Source organism: Notolepis coatsorum (genome assembly GCF_963971535.1).
Source record: "Notolepis coatsorum genome assembly, chromosome: 2".
NCBI lineage: Eukaryota > Metazoa > Chordata > Actinopteri > Aulopiformes > Paralepididae > Notolepis > Notolepis coatsorum.
The window spans coordinates 189,831,524-189,848,233 of record NC_140166.1 but is presented as its reverse complement, the minus strand read 5'-3'; the positions used below and the strand labels follow the sequence as shown (position 1 = coordinate 189,848,233).

At 43.9% G+C, this 16,710-nt stretch overlaps 1 protein-coding gene across 1 annotated transcript; it reads left to right on the top strand.

Moving 5' to 3' along the window:
- Nucleotides 1-7,502: 7,502 nt before the first annotated feature.
- Nucleotides 7,503-8,717, top strand: rxfp3.2b (relaxin family peptide receptor 3.2b; the record flags this gene model as incomplete). Its single annotated transcript, XM_084307374.1, has 1 exon — nucleotides 7,503-8,717. One exon carries the CDS (start codon nucleotides 7,503-7,505, stop codon nucleotides 8,715-8,717), a length of 1,215 nt encoding a protein of 404 aa, XP_084163500.1.
- Nucleotides 8,718-16,710: the final 7,993 nt, after the last annotated feature.

Here is a 16,710-nt window from a genome sequence, read left to right as displayed (position 1 = left end):
ATTGTAAATACGTTTAATTCTTGCTAGATGGCATGATTGTAATAATCTCCATTTGCGATAAGAACTACAATCGCGTCACGAAACGCACATACATGGACGCGCGCACACACACAATAGCGGCGTGTGCGCTGTGAATAGGTGTTACACTTACACCCCCGCAGAGGCGTGAGACTGGTATCAGAGCCTACCCCCCCATCCAAATTCTAAACATAATAATGTATGAATTATCTGTTGCAATAATATCCACGGGACTCGACTTTTTGCAGTCGTTTCTCCTCTCCTGCGTGAGGAGTCTGAGGACATTCGCGGACATTCTCTCAGATAAAAAAAAAAAAGCTTACATACACATACACACACTCTCGCTCTCTCTCAATTCAAATGGGCTTTATTTAACATTAACTACTGTATGGCAGAGTGCGTCTGTGTATACGAGGTATGAATGATCACTGGCTGCTGTGTGACGAGTTTGCTCACCCGCGCTGTCGCGCTATATAAATCCAAGTCATTATTATTATTATTATTAAACACGGACCGCTTTAGTTGACAAAATTACATACATTTCGGGTCATTTCATAATAGCAGTGTGGACCAGCTCTGTAACCAGCTCTGTAACAAGTACAACGCATCTCGCTAGTTGACAGCTTACGCATGATGTAAAAATTGCAACGTTTCAACTAGAAAGGTAGGCTCAGTAGAGCCCAAATCTCTACCAGACGGGAGCTTTCTCTCTCTCTCTCTCTCTCTGTCTGAGAACCCAGGTTCTGGCTACTGTGTGACGCGTTTGGTGTTTTGGTCACCCGCGCTGTAGTAAACACGGTGCTTTAGTTGACAGCGTTCGATGCGCTTTGTGAAGGAAAGATGACGTCGCCTCTCTCTCTCTCTCTCTCTCTCTCTCTCTCTCTCTCTCTCTCTCTCTCTCTCTCTCTCTCTCTCTCTCTCTCTCTCTCTCTCTGTCTGTCTGTCTGTCTGTCTGTCTGTCTGTCTGTCTGTCTGTCTGTCTGTCTGTCTGTCTGTCTGTCTGTCTGTCTGTCTGTCTGAGAACCCAGGTTGCTTTCTAACCTATATATCTCTCTCTCCCTCTCTCTCTCCCTCTCTCTATCTATATCTCCCTACCTCCTCTCTCTCCCTCCATCTCTCCTCTGTATCTCCCTCTCTGAGACTACTCCCGGTCTGAGTCATGTAAATCACAAATCATGTAAACCCAGATTCGGCTCAAACAAGGGACTAAACACGTTTCGCAATTATGCCACAACAATGTGGAACGCCCTACCCAAAGCTGTAAAGGAATGTAAATCACTACCCACCTTCAAAAGCACTCTCAAAGAACACCTACGGGAGACTGCAATTCAAAACTGGCCCCTACAAATGTCCTAACCCAGTTGTACAATAAAGACCAAGCATGGCTATTCCAATGTACAGCCCCACCCAACCCCACCCCACCTACCCAACCTCCTCCAATGTACAGTTTCCATGTCAAATGTATGTCAGTACTCCAATGTACAGTGTCCCCCCCCCCCTACCCAACCCCCCCCCCCCCCCCCCCCCACCTCCAATGTACAGCCCCACCCCACCTACCCAACCTCCCCCAATGCACAGTTTCTATGTCAAATGTATACTCTTCTTCTGGATTTTTTTAGTATCACAAACAGTACTGTATTTGAAAATCTGGTATGTCATAAATGTATAGATGTAGCAGTACTGTCTATCTGTATGTCATGTGTGTCATATGATGAATTGAAAATGGGGGACCCTGATGGAAACAAGACGAAAGTCTTTCTCAGGTCTGCATCCTCTTAACAATTGTATGTATTGAGCTGTACTGTACTGTACCCATTCTGCAATCTGTTAATAAACTTTTCAATCAATCAATCAATGAGACTACTTCTGTGTGTGTGTGTAACCAAATGCATACCTACATGTATGACCTATATCTATCTAATACTTTTGGATATGAGCATTCTTTTCAATAAGTATGGAAGCCTGAACACAGAATGACACCAGTATCACTGACTACCACGGCAAGCCTATAGAAAATTATTCTATTTAATAATAATAATAATAATAATAATAATTATTATTATTATAAATGTCTCTCTCTCTGTTTCTTTCTTTCTTTCTTTCTTTCTTTCTTTCTTTCTTTCTTTCTTTCTTTCTTTCTTTCTTTCTTTCTTTCTTTCTTTCTTTCTTTCTTTCTTTCTTTCTTTCTTTCTTTCTTTCTTTCTTTCTATCTCTCTCTCTCTCTTTCTATTATATTACTATTATATGTCTATCTAAATATCTAAACCTCTGTCTATCTAGTGTGTGTATATGCATGGCATCAAATCAAAGTGTGTGTTGCCTGTATTGATCAGTCACACTATACCCCCATTCAGCTGTAATTGTTCCCTGCTGGGCCTTTGTTTCATGGTGTGAATTAGTCATTGAAATTAACATTGACATCACATTGAATTCTGGGAAGGAGTGTAGTTCCCTTATCATTAGCTGAATTCACTGAATTCTCTTCAGAGGCTCCTGCTGCAAATTTGTAATGACTGTACCAGAATGTTTGATAGGACATTGATTGAAAACTATCGTCTCAAATTTGACAATTGATGGCTTATTTTGAAGGTATGAATCTGTAATTTTATATTATGTAACAAAAAAAAAGGGGGAAATTCTCAGGAGGAGGAGCTATTTAGGTTAGACTTCTAAGGGTTAAAGAGCCTGCGCCGCACAGAGAGAATGTCTACCGATAAAGTTTCAGCACTCGGAGCGCTCGCTGTAACCGGCTTGAGTGTTGGCGGGCCTGCTCCCACCACCGAACGTCCGTGTGATGAGATGGCCGTCGAGAGGTCCCGTGAAAGCAGGCAGTGGGGCTGGGTAGACGGTGGGCAGGTGACTGCTGGGGTAACGGCTCGGAGGGGCTGGAGGAGCGTGCAGTGTAGTGATGTCCGCTGCTGGGCTGAAGGGGTGGGGCGACACGCGGCCTAAGCTATCGCATACTCATTACTAACCCGCTTCGTAACTGGGTTTATATCTCGCATGCTTAATGTCCGGAGCTCCAGCTCCGTGCGACCTCTTCCTTCTCTGGAAAACGATGAAGAGGAAGTTCCTCCATCGGCGCCGCGCCCTGAGCCCATCCTTCTTCACCTGTGTCTCCCTGCCCAACGTCGCCACCAGCTCCCCCTGGCGGTACCTGTATCATGTCCCACTATTAAGTGTCAATGTTAGGATAGGGAGGATCAAGAGAGGTCAGCAAGTTATGTGGAAATGTTAGGATAGGGAGGATCAAGAGCGGTCAGCCAGTTACACAACATCCTCGCGAACACAGGGAATGCAAGGAATTAACGTTAGACACATTGAATTATTGTTAGACATATTCAGGTGTCTACATTAACATGAATGTTGTGAAGGATCAGATTAAACCGAATATATATATTTATTTATGGATATATATTTAATAGTATTTGTATATCGTTTGATATCCCCTGTATATTCCTTGTACAATATGCACTGAATATCCCTTTAGTCTACTAAACAGCCCATAATAGTTTCATTCTACCATTGGACGAGAACCTGGCGCCAGCAGCCATACCCCTAGGTTCAAGTTCAATCGTGCCGCCCAACATGTCGTGGCAAGCCCGGTTCCGCGTAGGAATACGTCTGGCGAAATACGAATGGTACTATTTGTTCACAGCGCATATATATATGGCGCAAGTAAAGTAGAACTTTCTTTTGGTCCATTAGTTCTTTACCCTCCAACCGAGTAACAGACGCGAAGCCTCACCCACGACGCACGTGTGGTGCAGTAAGGCCTACTTGGCCTCAGAATAGGCATTGAGATATCGTGTGGATTAATAGTTGAATTGTCATAGTTTGGCACTATACCGTCGAGTTGGACGTATTTCTATTAAGCTAATAATAGTCTATTATGTATGGTGCATCGTTCGGTTAGAGTTATAAAGTGAGCAGCACCCCCATCGTTCCTGACGTTATCTGGAGTCTTAACCAGGCTGGGCAGACCACTTGTGGTGCTTGCATCCGAGGAGCTCCGGGCCAGGACGAGTGGACCTGTACATTGGATTACTTTACCCGGACGACGGCGAGCCTTCCACGGCTTGGATTATCTACATGCTTTGGGTGCTTTGATTATTCCATGGATAACGGCCAACACTGCTGAGTGTTGGAACTACCCCCCGGAGAGGAGTCCAGGTGAGACGGCGCTCTACCCCGAGTGAGGTCGCCTCACGTCTCTTCATCTGTGGACCGGCAGCTACCGTCCACCAGAGGGTCCAGCTGTATTCATCTGCGGACCGAGGTTCTGTGGGCACCGTGTTCAAGACTTTGAATTCTCCCAAGAAATCGTCGGCCAGATGGGATACCGCCAGCGGCTCTTCTAACCCCCCCTCCTACTGTCTTACAACCAGCGGGACCCCCCCCTTAGTGTATCCAGCTATAATCATTTAAGTACCATCGCTATAGTTCCCTAAAGAACCAGGTTGTATATTTGCTCCCTGCGTAACCAGAGATTGGACATTCAATGTTGATTTACCTACGAATACTCATTTGCCATACAAGTGCATTTCAAATCATAAATGTCATCAAGTGAACGTTGTATATACCCTTTGCTATATAAAATATTCGATTTGTACATTTGTGTGGACTTCGTTTCATCAGGTGGGAAAGTGTTCATCATATCTATATCATGTACTGGATGGCCAGAAGTTAAAGTACAAGAGGTAGTGGTTTAATAATACCATACTTATCAATACAGTCAGGGAATTGTACCCCTCAGTTACAATGAACATAAACAGGAAAGACATCTTTAGACCATCCTATATAACAAAATAAGAACAAAATAAATAGGCCTAACAATAATAGCCAACACAACTAAGCTACACTCATTCACTATCAGTGAATGTTACTATACAGTGATGGCAAATGTAGTAGGGTCTGGGCACTCCAACTAAGCAGAGCTTGTGTGCCAACTGGTTGCACATCCAACACTTCTCCCATACCTCCCATGAACGGCTGTTGGAGAACGTTTCCATACAAACCAAACAAAAACAATCATCTTCATCTGATGAAGACTCCTCCTGTCTCTTTCTTTTCTGTTTCTTCTTCTTGCTGGCTGCCTTTTCCAGCTGGGGTGAAGTACACTTGGATGTACTGCTTGGCAGGTGGTCTAGGCTGGGATGTACTAGGCTTGGTAGGTAGTCTAGGCTGGGATGTACTAGGCTTGGTATAGTGGGCTGGGGTGCATTGGGCTCTGCTCGGTCTGTCCTCAGTTCATCCATCACCTCCAAGTTGGTGAAGAAACGGTCCATGTTGTGCTCATTAAAGCACTGCTTGTCACATGTGACAACCAACCCCAAAGAAAATGTGACGACCAATCTCAACTGGAATGTCTTGCTAGTATCAAGGCTATAAACGATCTAAGAATTTGTTAGTTAGCCAACAACAATCTAAACTATAGCTTTCCCTTCACATTTTTTTTTTTCCAACTTCTTTTTATTTGAATAACAGGTGTACAGCAGTCGATACATGTCCCACAGCACACAGCAATTATCTCACCCTCTGGTCCCTTCCCCCACCCACGGCCAACAAAACTAAATAAAGACAGGACATTAATAAAATTCAAATAAACAATAATAAATGATAACAACAATGACAACAACAACATCATTGTTGTACAACAGACGGGCCTCTTACACGTCTGTTGTACAACTTCTTCCACTAGGGAAACCCACCTCCAAAAAACAAAACACCCGAAGACGCCCGGCCCCCACCCCTCCCCCAACCAAGCAGCAAAACCACCAATCGACACAGCCAGCGACAGCATGCGGATATATTCACATACCTTCAATCAACAGCCCCCCTGCTCAATCGAGAAAACAGCGGAGACCAAAGGTCCCGGAACATCCACCCCCGGCCACGTTCCTCCAAGGTCAATCTCTCCAGTGGAAGAAGCTGGGATATCTGATCTTGAAACATCCCAAAAGTGGGCGAAGAGTCATTTTTCCAAAACAGGAGAATACATTTCTTGGCAAAGTATGTTATAATAATCAGCAATCTATATATTTTTGGATCCATCTGGATCTCAGGTAATTCATTTAGTAAGTAGGCACATGGAGACAAGTCAAATTACGTTTCATTAATTTTGTAAATTAATGAATACAATTCCAGAATCCCCTTCGCACTTTTTAAGGGTAACAATTGTTTCATTATAAACCAATTGTGTAAAAGCATAGAAGAAAAATACTGAGGAGCTGAATATTTACAATTCCACATGAAAAACACAAAAAGTCCTCTCACCTAAAGTTCAGCTGTCTTACTCCAAAGAAGACTGTAGGTGAGCTCTGATCCCAATTCTGGACATTTCCATACCAAAATATGGGAGAAAGCGCCTTTTGGTAGGGAAATATAATGAATGTGACAACCTACCAGTGTGACAACCATACCGTTCTCCCCTATTATTTATTAATGCTGAAAAATGCAGAATTTTACATTACAACTGAAAAGGTTATCGTGCACATTCCAGAAGTATTTGTATAAAGTGCAATAGCCTATAGGCTGTATGACCTCAGACCATTTATTTAGAACATACGAGATTTTCCTAAATTGCACCTCATATTGCTGTTAATATGTCAGCTAGTTTCTCCTTGAATATTAATCAAATCAACTGATTACAAGTTATATAGGCCAATCTAACAGACCTACTCAAAAAGGACTCCTCGTTGTGACTCACAGCTGTCACAGCGTCGATTGCTGTCCTGTGCAGTGCGCGCGGTGCATGCGTCCTTGATTCCCCCCCCTCCTCCTAATATAGAGTTGAAGCATGAAGCATGAAGAGGTGTGTAGAATGAAAACCTATAATTCAAGGCTGTAGCTACAATTTGTCATAGAAGTATGATGAGCCATCAACTGCTATAGGAGTGATACGTTTTACAAATAAAATCAAAAAGACAAAAAGTGCAAACCTAATAAATATGCCGTGATTCAGACTTTCGGAACAGACGCACTGTCGGAATTAAGCACGGCGACTCTCATAAACTATTTTGTATGCACGCCGTGGTCTCAATGTCTCGTAGTCGTAAGTCGTAACTGTCATTCGTGTCAGAATATATCCAGCTCTACCCCTGGTGAACACGCGTGAGACTTTGACGCGGCTGAGCATCAGCATGTGAATTTGGTCTAATCCAACCACACAGTGGAGAGGAGGAGAGGAGCGTCGGCTGCGAGACTGAGCTTTGCGCGCGCTCGTGGAATGTATAAAAGGATGTGGCGCGCAAGAGATGAGAGAAGTCCGAGACACAGAGCAAGGGACGATAAGCCTGTCGGAGGATCCTTGTCCATTACTGCGGAGGGGGGGTTAAAGAAGAGATACACTGAATTATCTATACCTAGACAAGAGAAGGGATGTTCCAAAATGACATTTAGACGTTCTTCTCCCTGGATTCCCTATGTACACACACATCACTAACTTTTCTATGGAGGTGATGTGAGACTGAGACAGCCCAACCATGCAGCTGAATGAGAGCAGAGTTCAGACCCTGGCTCCAGAGTTACATGTGCAGCAAATACTACAGGATGACAATGGTGGACTTGGAAACTGCAGTGGAGGCACCACTGGCAACCTGTCCCTGCGCTGCTGGATACAGTTCCTCACCAAGGAATCTATCTCGGAGTTACAGGGGGATGGCGCCAGTATGGTGGTGCGTGTGATGATAGCACTCGTCTACTCTATAGTTTGTGCACTGGGGCTAGTGGGGAACTCACTGGCTCTGTACCTGCTCCATTCACGCCACAGGCAGAAGCAATCGTCCATCAACTGCTTCGTGATGGGCCTGGCCGTCACAGACCTCCAGTTTGTCCTGACTCTCCCCTTCTGGGCCGTGGACACAGCCCTGGACTTCCGCTGGCCGTTTGGCCGGGTGATGTGTAAGATCGTCAGCTCCGTCACCACCATGAACATGTACGCCAGTGTCTTCTTCCTCACGGCCATGAGCGTGGCGCGCTACTACTCCGTCTCCTCCGCGCTCAAGATGCACAGCCGGCGGACGGCGGCAGCCAGGGCCAAGTGGACCAGCCTGGGCATCTGGGCCGTGTCGCTGCTGGCCACGGTGCCCCACGCCGTCTACTCCACCAGCGCCCAGGTGTTGTCAGACGAGGAACTGTGCCTGGTGCGCTTCCCGGAGTCCAGCAACAGGTACCCTCAGCTGCTCCTGGGCCTCTACCAGCTCCAGAAGTTCCTGCTGGGCTTCCTCATCCCTCTAATCATTATCACCCTCTGCTACCTGCTGCTGCTGCGCTTCCTGCTCAGCCGACGCATCGCCGGGGTCACCGGGCCGGAGTCCGAGCAGCCGGGCCGGCACGGGCGCCGCTCCAAAGTCACCAAGTCCGTCGCCATCGTGGTTCTGTCCTTCTTCCTGTGCTGGTTGCCCAATCAGTCGCTGACACTGTGGGGCGTGCTCATTAAGTTTGACCTTCTGCCCTTCAGCAAGGCATTCTACAATGCGCAGGCCTATGCCTTCCCCCTGTCTGTGTGTCTGGCTCATACCAACAGCTGTCTCAACCCTGTGCTCTATTGTCTGATTCGCAGGGAGTTCCGGGCGGGTCTCAAAGAGATCCTGCTCCGAGCCACGCCGTCCTTCAGGAGCCTGACCCACCTGCTGCCTCGCAAGGCTAAAGTGGCCGAGGCCCCTAACGTCCTGGTGCTGGTCCAGATGGATGTCTGAACTGATGTTTTGAACTGATGTCTGAACTGAGCAGAGGGGGACAGATTGTCAGTAAGTGGCCAAGTTGCAAAATTAAAACCTAAAATCTAAAATCTTATTTTTATCTCTATTTTACGTTGGAGTGAAGAGAGAGGTGTCTGCTGCGCTTAAGGTTAGGGCTAAAGTAACAGTTAGGTTTATTATTAAAATGAAAAAAAAAATTGTGAAAATTATGTTCTGTTGTTGCAGTTTGGCTAACAAGTTACGACCCAGGAAGAGAGGGTGGCAGTGATTCGCTTACCAACCAATTTGGCTGAGCAGGTGTGAGTGAGACTTGTGATGAGACTTGTATATTGTATTGATAAGAAGTTATTGATCATTCGAGTGCACCCCCCACCCCCAACAGAAAAATACAACCTCTACTTTTGAGTGACATAATAAGGTGTGTAATCATGAAGGACTGCCCACTGGGATGTGCTCCAGTTTCCTCTCAGATTCATTCTATTGCAGATGTATTTTTCTCATTATTCCCTTTCTCTCTCTCTCTCCCTCATTCAGTCACTCTTACTCACTCACTCTCTCATTCTGTCTTTCTCTCCCTCTGACAGACAATAGCCTACTGTGATGCCAGTTTGAATAGAAATTCGGTACAACATAATATACTTCGCCTGTGCGCCTATATGTGATTGATCACGCCTGAATAGCACATCTCAAGGGCCTTTCAAAACAGACGTGCAGGCTGCCGCAATGACTGTGTATGGCTAGATCATTGTTTTCAACGGACGCGGTTCCCACTGCAGCCAGAGCCCAGCACCTCTGGTGTGTGGACGCCCATTAACTGAAAACCAGCAGCTTTTCCCCGAAGCAGTTTGATTAACAAGGCTATTTCAGCTCAAAAGCGCAGCTGGCTTTTTTTTTTTTTTACATTTGGTTGTTGTGCTGTTACTGTTAGATAGTAACGTTATGTGTTTTAAGAGATTTGAAGTCGTATTTTTCTAAGTGGAAAGTAGGAGAAGTCGGGGCTCCTCTCGCAGTCGCACTTCAAATGGATGAAACAGCTGATGATTCTCAAACTTCAGTCTTCAGGATTTGACCTGTAATGTATTTCGGGGAAATACATACGGTAGCCTAAGTGAAGAAGTCGTACCCGCGCTGTTTCATACTTTTGGAGTGCGAGAGTCCCGACTTTTGACATTGGATTATCTTAAAATGTGCACCTATAAGCCTTGAGCACATGCAGTTTAGATAATACAGATCGACAATGATGTTCTTGTCATATTTGGTTTTGACCAAATCAAAGTAAGGGAGTAACGACTTGTTTTTTGATGGTGGTAACTGTAACATGATTACTGAAATTGAGGTAGTGATTCGTTGTTACATGGGAAAATGCAATGCTGTTACTGTAACGCGTTACCACCCAACACCATTGATGTGCATAAACAGTGCATATACATTACTATGATGTGCAGTGCTGCACACCCAAATTAACGGGTAGAAATATGATAGAAGGGGATGAAGCAATGTGAATGAATGTAAAATGACTGTCTGTGGACTGACATAGTAATTGTTAAGTCCATCCAATTGGAGAAAGTGCATGGAAAACAGTGTGTGTGTGTGTGTGTGTGTGTGTGTGTGTGTGTGTGTGTGTGTGTGTGTGTGTGTGTGTGTGTGTGTGTGTGTGTGTGTGTGTGTGTGTGTGTGTGTGTGTGTGTGTGTGTGTGTGTGTGTGTGTGTGTGTGTGTGTGTGTGTGTGTGTGTGTGTGTGGGTGCACATGGGAGAGGAGGGGGGGGGGCAATGGATCTTAGAGCAAAAATGCAATATCCAAGTGCAGTAGCTACTCAGAAACAATAAGACACACCTTGTCACTGCAGTGCTAACCAAGGACAGAGTTATTGAATCTTCACCTCACATGGGAAGAAGATCTGTGGGAGTTGGAGGTCGTAATTATTGAGCTCTCGTAGTCGTGTGACTACACACGCACACACACACACGCACACACACACACACACACATGCACACACACACACACACACACACACACACACACACACACACACACACAGGTCGTAAGTGACCGAAAGCTAACAATGTTTCAGAGCTACAAAGTGATTGTTTTATAGTTTTCACTTTAGCAGATCCAAGCCCTGCACCAATATAGACTATAGTCATTCCATGTACTGAAATGTTCCTCAGTTCACTGCATACTGAAGCAAACACCAGCCATATTTTTCATATGCGCTGGAATAATATAATGTGATACTATGATTCTCTGTGATTGTGTTGCCTCTGTGTACGTCATCATGATTGTAACCATATAGCCACTATCTTTTACGATGAACATAATATGATGTATATGATGTATCAGTGACAACATGTGGAAACACGTGTTAAGACAAATAAACAAATGAAAATCCCTGAACCCGGAACTACTTGGAATAATTGGGCCACGCCAAGTTAGAATGCAGAGCATGTGCGCCCATGGGTAAAATGTATGAAACTGCAGCACTGCGGAGGGTTTGAATGAGGAAGCAGGACTAATGAGGCTGTAGAACAGCTCTGGACTGAAACGAAAGTGTGAGGCATCTGAAGGTGGAGATGGAGACACTGGTAATGAAGGATGACCACCACTCACCCACTTCAATCACTGCAGAGGTGCCAGAGGCATCAGTGAGTCCAAAACCGAATGAAAGGGATTTCTGCACACTCAGATCCACGCAATGTTTCATTTAACTGAGCCTTCGGTCTGTCAGACCTTTGTCAGAGCATTATGCATACATGACGCTATGAAGAGAGACTGATCAACCGACAGCTCAATAAAGCGAAACACTGCACAGATCTAAGTGTTCATGAAATCCTTTCATTCGGTTCTGCTGTCAATGGCCCTTCTGTTCTCTCGCTCTGCCTTTGTCCTGACCTCTATTCCTTTTTCATCGTTATTATCAACAACACAAGAGTTGCACTGCTCAAGGATAACCTCCTTTTCTTTTTGACAGCAGTATTGTTGTTGGTAGGAATGGCTGACAGATTAGTTTAGAGAGACTCTGTAGTCTTCTAAATCCTCCCTCATGGGAATACCTACAGTATGGTACTGTTATCTAATAACAATGTTGATAACATCTATCTTTATGGCAAAATAATTGCACAATTTTAACAGTTCAAATAACACCAACCCGTAGTGAACATAGAACATTTTAAACAAGGATCATAAAAAGAGGAAAATAAATGGTAAAACAATGTCTATAATCAAGGGTGGAAAGTAGCTTTACTCTCATTATGTAATCAAGTAGCATTTTTGTGTAATTGTACATTTTCAAGTAGCTTTTTTGTGTAAACCTTTGTCAAGGTTCAGCAGTCTTACCTCTATGTAAGTCCATCTACAAGTAAGCTAGGGAGCACTGCTGTCCCTGTCGCGTGAATACTTTCCCCAAGGTGGTTGTCCTTCCGCGTTCGTTTTACGCGGCCTGATTGGCCACTGACGCTTCTCTCAACGCCCAATCGCGTTACTCCTAACGCTCGCTCCTAACGCTCGCTCCTAACTTTCAGAACTACTCTCAGTTCCACAAGTCCATCACATCAGCTACCTACCTGCATCAATATACTACTAACTATCAACTAACTCCGGGCTACGTTAATATAGAGAGATGAAAACAATACGAGGAAATGGGCTGTGGAACGGAAGGACTTGGGCTGTGGAACTGAAAGCTAGGCGCAATGCGATTGGGCGCTGAGAGAAGCGTCAGTGGCCAATCAGGCCGCGCAAACCGAACGCGGAAGGACAACCACCTTGGGGAAAGTATTCACGCGTCCCTGTCATCCACTGTCAATACCACTATTCCTCCAGGCTCCTCATTCACTTCCATTAATTTTGACATATCATATTATACTTTGATATAAATAGCACACTTCTGAATATAAACAAACTACTGCCATATTGATTTAAATAAAACAGACAATTCCGAGTCAACGGCATGTGTTTGTTTTGGCATTTCATGTGTCTTTACCTTTACCTTTATTACCTTTGAAAGATAAAAGCAGATCCAGTCAATTTGTTGTATAAGTGTGCTGTGTATCTTTGCCTTGCATGGCATGTTTGAGGAGTGGTAACCATGGTTTTATGCTGCCTTGCTGGAAGAAAGATTATTTTCTTTTTATCAAATATTTGTATTTATCTTTCATTTTATACACAAAACAAGACAAACACAATACAGTAATAATAATAATAATAATAACAAGACCTCACAATACCACAACAATAATAATAACAACAATAATGATATTAGCAATAATACAAATAATAAATACAGAACATAAAAGATCCACTTATACTTATAATCTTATACTATTTCAGACACCACAAAATTACACCACAAAAGACATTTCCTCCCCCACTCCTGGAAGAAAGATTCTAAACATTCTGTGAAAAGTTGAAAGTTGGTCAAACTACACAAGTGAGAAATAGTTCCTTTACTGATCATTTGAAAATGGCAACATTAGCTAAAAGTAGTACCTTTGACTCAGAAAAATATATTACACAGAATAATATTGCTGTATGGATTGTTTATACTCGAGAAGTATGATATTTAGACTTGGTCCTCCAAATTAATGGAAATTAATGAGGAGCCTGGGAGGAATGGTCTTGATGGTGGACGACAAAGCTATACTAGCTTACTTGTAGATCAAGTTTCAAGTTTCAAGTTTCTTTAATAGTTGTCATACAGAAGTACAGAATACTTTTATACAAAATGCTTCTTACTGTTACGCTCCAGAGACTGTGCAAGACAAGATAAGTATGAAATAAAATAACATAGTAAAATTAGAAGTAAAAAAAACGAGGTCACAGTGTTCAGTTTAGACATATGTACAATGTTCGATGCAGAATAGACGTAACTGAGTTACCATATAATATACAATACTGTGCAGTGTACTAATATACAATACTATATAGTGCAAGGCAGAAATGGGATGAGGTGCAATTTAGGTACAATTTACAGTAGGTGTACGAGTTGTAGTGCAAATCCTTTATCAATAAATATAAAGTGTAAAGTGTGTTTGTGTGATCTAAAGTGTGGAGAGTGGGTGCTGCAGTGTGTTGTTTGTTTGAGTGAGTGTGTGCGTGTGGGTGTGTGTGCTGTGTGCATTTGATGGTTGTTGCATAGTGTTTATTGTTCGTTTAGCAGCCTGATGGCCTGGGGATAGAAGCTTCTTCTGAGTCTTTCTGTGCTCGCCTTAAGACTCCGGTATCGCTTGCCTGACCGCAGCAGTTCAAAGAGGCAGTTGTTCGGGTGGCTCGAGTCCTTAATAATTCTCTTAGCCTTCCCCTTGCACCGCTTGTTGTAAATGTTCTGGAGGGTGTCACTCTTTGTAGTCTGCTACGGTCTTGTGCAGTGCTATTCCCAAACCAGGAGGTGATGTTGCCGGTCAGGATGCTCTCTATTGTACATGAGTAGAAGTTCCTAAGGATCTTCTGACTGACTTGGAACTTCCTTAGGCGCCTGAGGAAGTAGAGGCGTTGTCGTGCCTTCTTCACAACACTGTCAATGTGTGTGGTCCATGTCAAGTCCTCGGATATGTGGGCTCCGAGGTACTTGAAACTGTTCACTCTCTCAACCGGTGCCCCGTCGATGCTGAGGGGGCTGTAGTCCTTGACCCCCGACCTCCTGAAGTCCACAATCATCTCTTTTGTTTTGCTGACGTTCAGGGAGAGGCAGTTCTCCTGACACCACTGTGACAGGTTCTCTACCTCTTCCAGGTAGGCCCTTTCGTCGTTGGCAGAGATCAGGCCCACCACTACTGGGTCATCAGCAAATTTGATGATGGTGTTGTTGTTCCGCTGTGCTACGCAGTCATGTGTGTACAGGGAGTAGAGGAGGGGGCTCAGAACACAGCCCTGGGGGGCCCCTATGTTGAGCGTGATGGATGAGGAGGTGCAGTTGCCTGCCCTTACCACCTGGGGTCTGCCCGTCAGGAAGTCCAAGACCCACTGGCAGAGGTCATAGTTCAAGCCCAGGTCCCTGAGCTTGGCTATGAGTTTGGAGGGGACTATGGTATTGAATGCTGAGCTGTAGTCGATGAACAGCATTCTCACATAGTTCCCCTGCCTCTTGTCCAGGTGTGATGCTGCTGTGTGCAGCACATGGGCTATGACCTGAGACAGAGGTAAGACTGATGAGTTCTACTAAAGTGAACTATCCCTTTAAGTATATTTAGTTACATTTTAAATAGCATCTATTAAAAAGTAAAAAAAAATATATATTGTCAGTCTGAAAATGTACACTGCAGCGTGTCAAAACGGTCAATTCGCAATGAGGAGGAGAACAACACAAGTCAAGTCAAGTCAAATCAATTTTATTTATATAGCACATTTCTAAGCAGTGGCAGCTGGCACCAAAGTGCTTCACAGGCAGGTTGATAAAAGACAAAAATATAACGATGCAAGATAGAAAATTAAAAACAGTAAAACAATTAATGTAATAAAAACAGGTAGGACACAGTAAAGCAAAGAAGATAAAAATGGGCCAGGGGTCTAGTGGTGATTAAGTGGGGGGGAAGGCCAGGGAGAACAAGTAGGTTTTTAAAAGTGATTTAAAAACCTGCAAGGTCTGGGCAGCCTGTATATTGAGGGGGAGGCTGTTCCACAGTCTAGGCGCTGCGGCGGAGAAGGCTCTGTCTCCCCTAGTCTTGAGCCTATCTAGGCACCACCAATAGCAGCTGGTCAGCTGATAGGGATCTGTGGGGGGGGTGGCGGTGCAGGAACTCAGATAGATAGGGAGGAGCCGTGCCATTGAGTGATTTAAAAACATTTAGGGCTAGTTTAAAATCTATCCTAAAACTAACAGGCAGCCAGTGGAGCGAGGCCAACACATTGGTGCTCAGTGTACAGAGATGGAGATGGACGAGCCAGAAAGCAAATCAGCAGAGCTAAATCCAACTGAATTCCCATCATATGACACTGAATATGGATTCTAAGAAATCAGGTGATTCCCTAGCCACATCATAGGGAATCAAGGCTTCAAATAGGTACTCAAATGAATGAGCTATGGTTTACCAGTCATATGGCTTTCAGTCATTAACAATAGTAGCTTATAATCTATGCTCACTCCAGAGTCTGCTTTTCTCAGCATCTGCCTGGGCCAATCCATCCACAGATGTTGCAATTAGCTGTAAATGGCTGCTTTTTTATGGTAAATGGCTGCTTTTTTATATAGCGCTTTTATCCAAAGCACTTTACAATTCGTTACTCACATTTTACCCATTCACTCACACATTCACACACCGGTGGAGCAACCATGCAAGGTGCCAACCTGCTCATCGGGAGCAATTAGGGGTTAAGTGTCTTGCTCAAGGACACATCGACACGCTGCCCGGGAGGAGCGGGAATCGAACCGGGATTGCCAGACGACTGCTCTACCTCCCGAGCCACCTCCCGAGCCACTATACAATTAAATAAACGTGATTCATGCGTGGTAAGCACAAAATCTACCATTGACGCCTCTATACATGGTCACATTGAATCTGGCCTTACTTTGTTCATGCGCTTTATTTTGCAACGCTGTATTTAATTCATGTAACCAAATTCGAACCTTATATCCTATATCATATTATTAAATGTCTAAAAACCTCTCTGACCCACCTCCCCCTCTCTCTCTCACACACACACACACACACACACACACACACACACACACACACACACACACACACACACACACACACACACACACACACACACACACACACACACACACACACACACATACACACACACACACACCTTAGAAAAGCAGTAAGTACATTTTCAATTAGTTATTTTTGTACTCTTTCCACCTCTGTCTATAATCGAATACTACTACTGTATCTAATGCACAAAATACGTTATACCATTCATTGATATGTGTTTTGTAAATTATTATGTTATTATTATTAATAATAATAATAATAATAATAATGATAATAATATGATGATGATATTGATAATAATGTGAATTAATAAATAAATAAATACAATAAAATAAT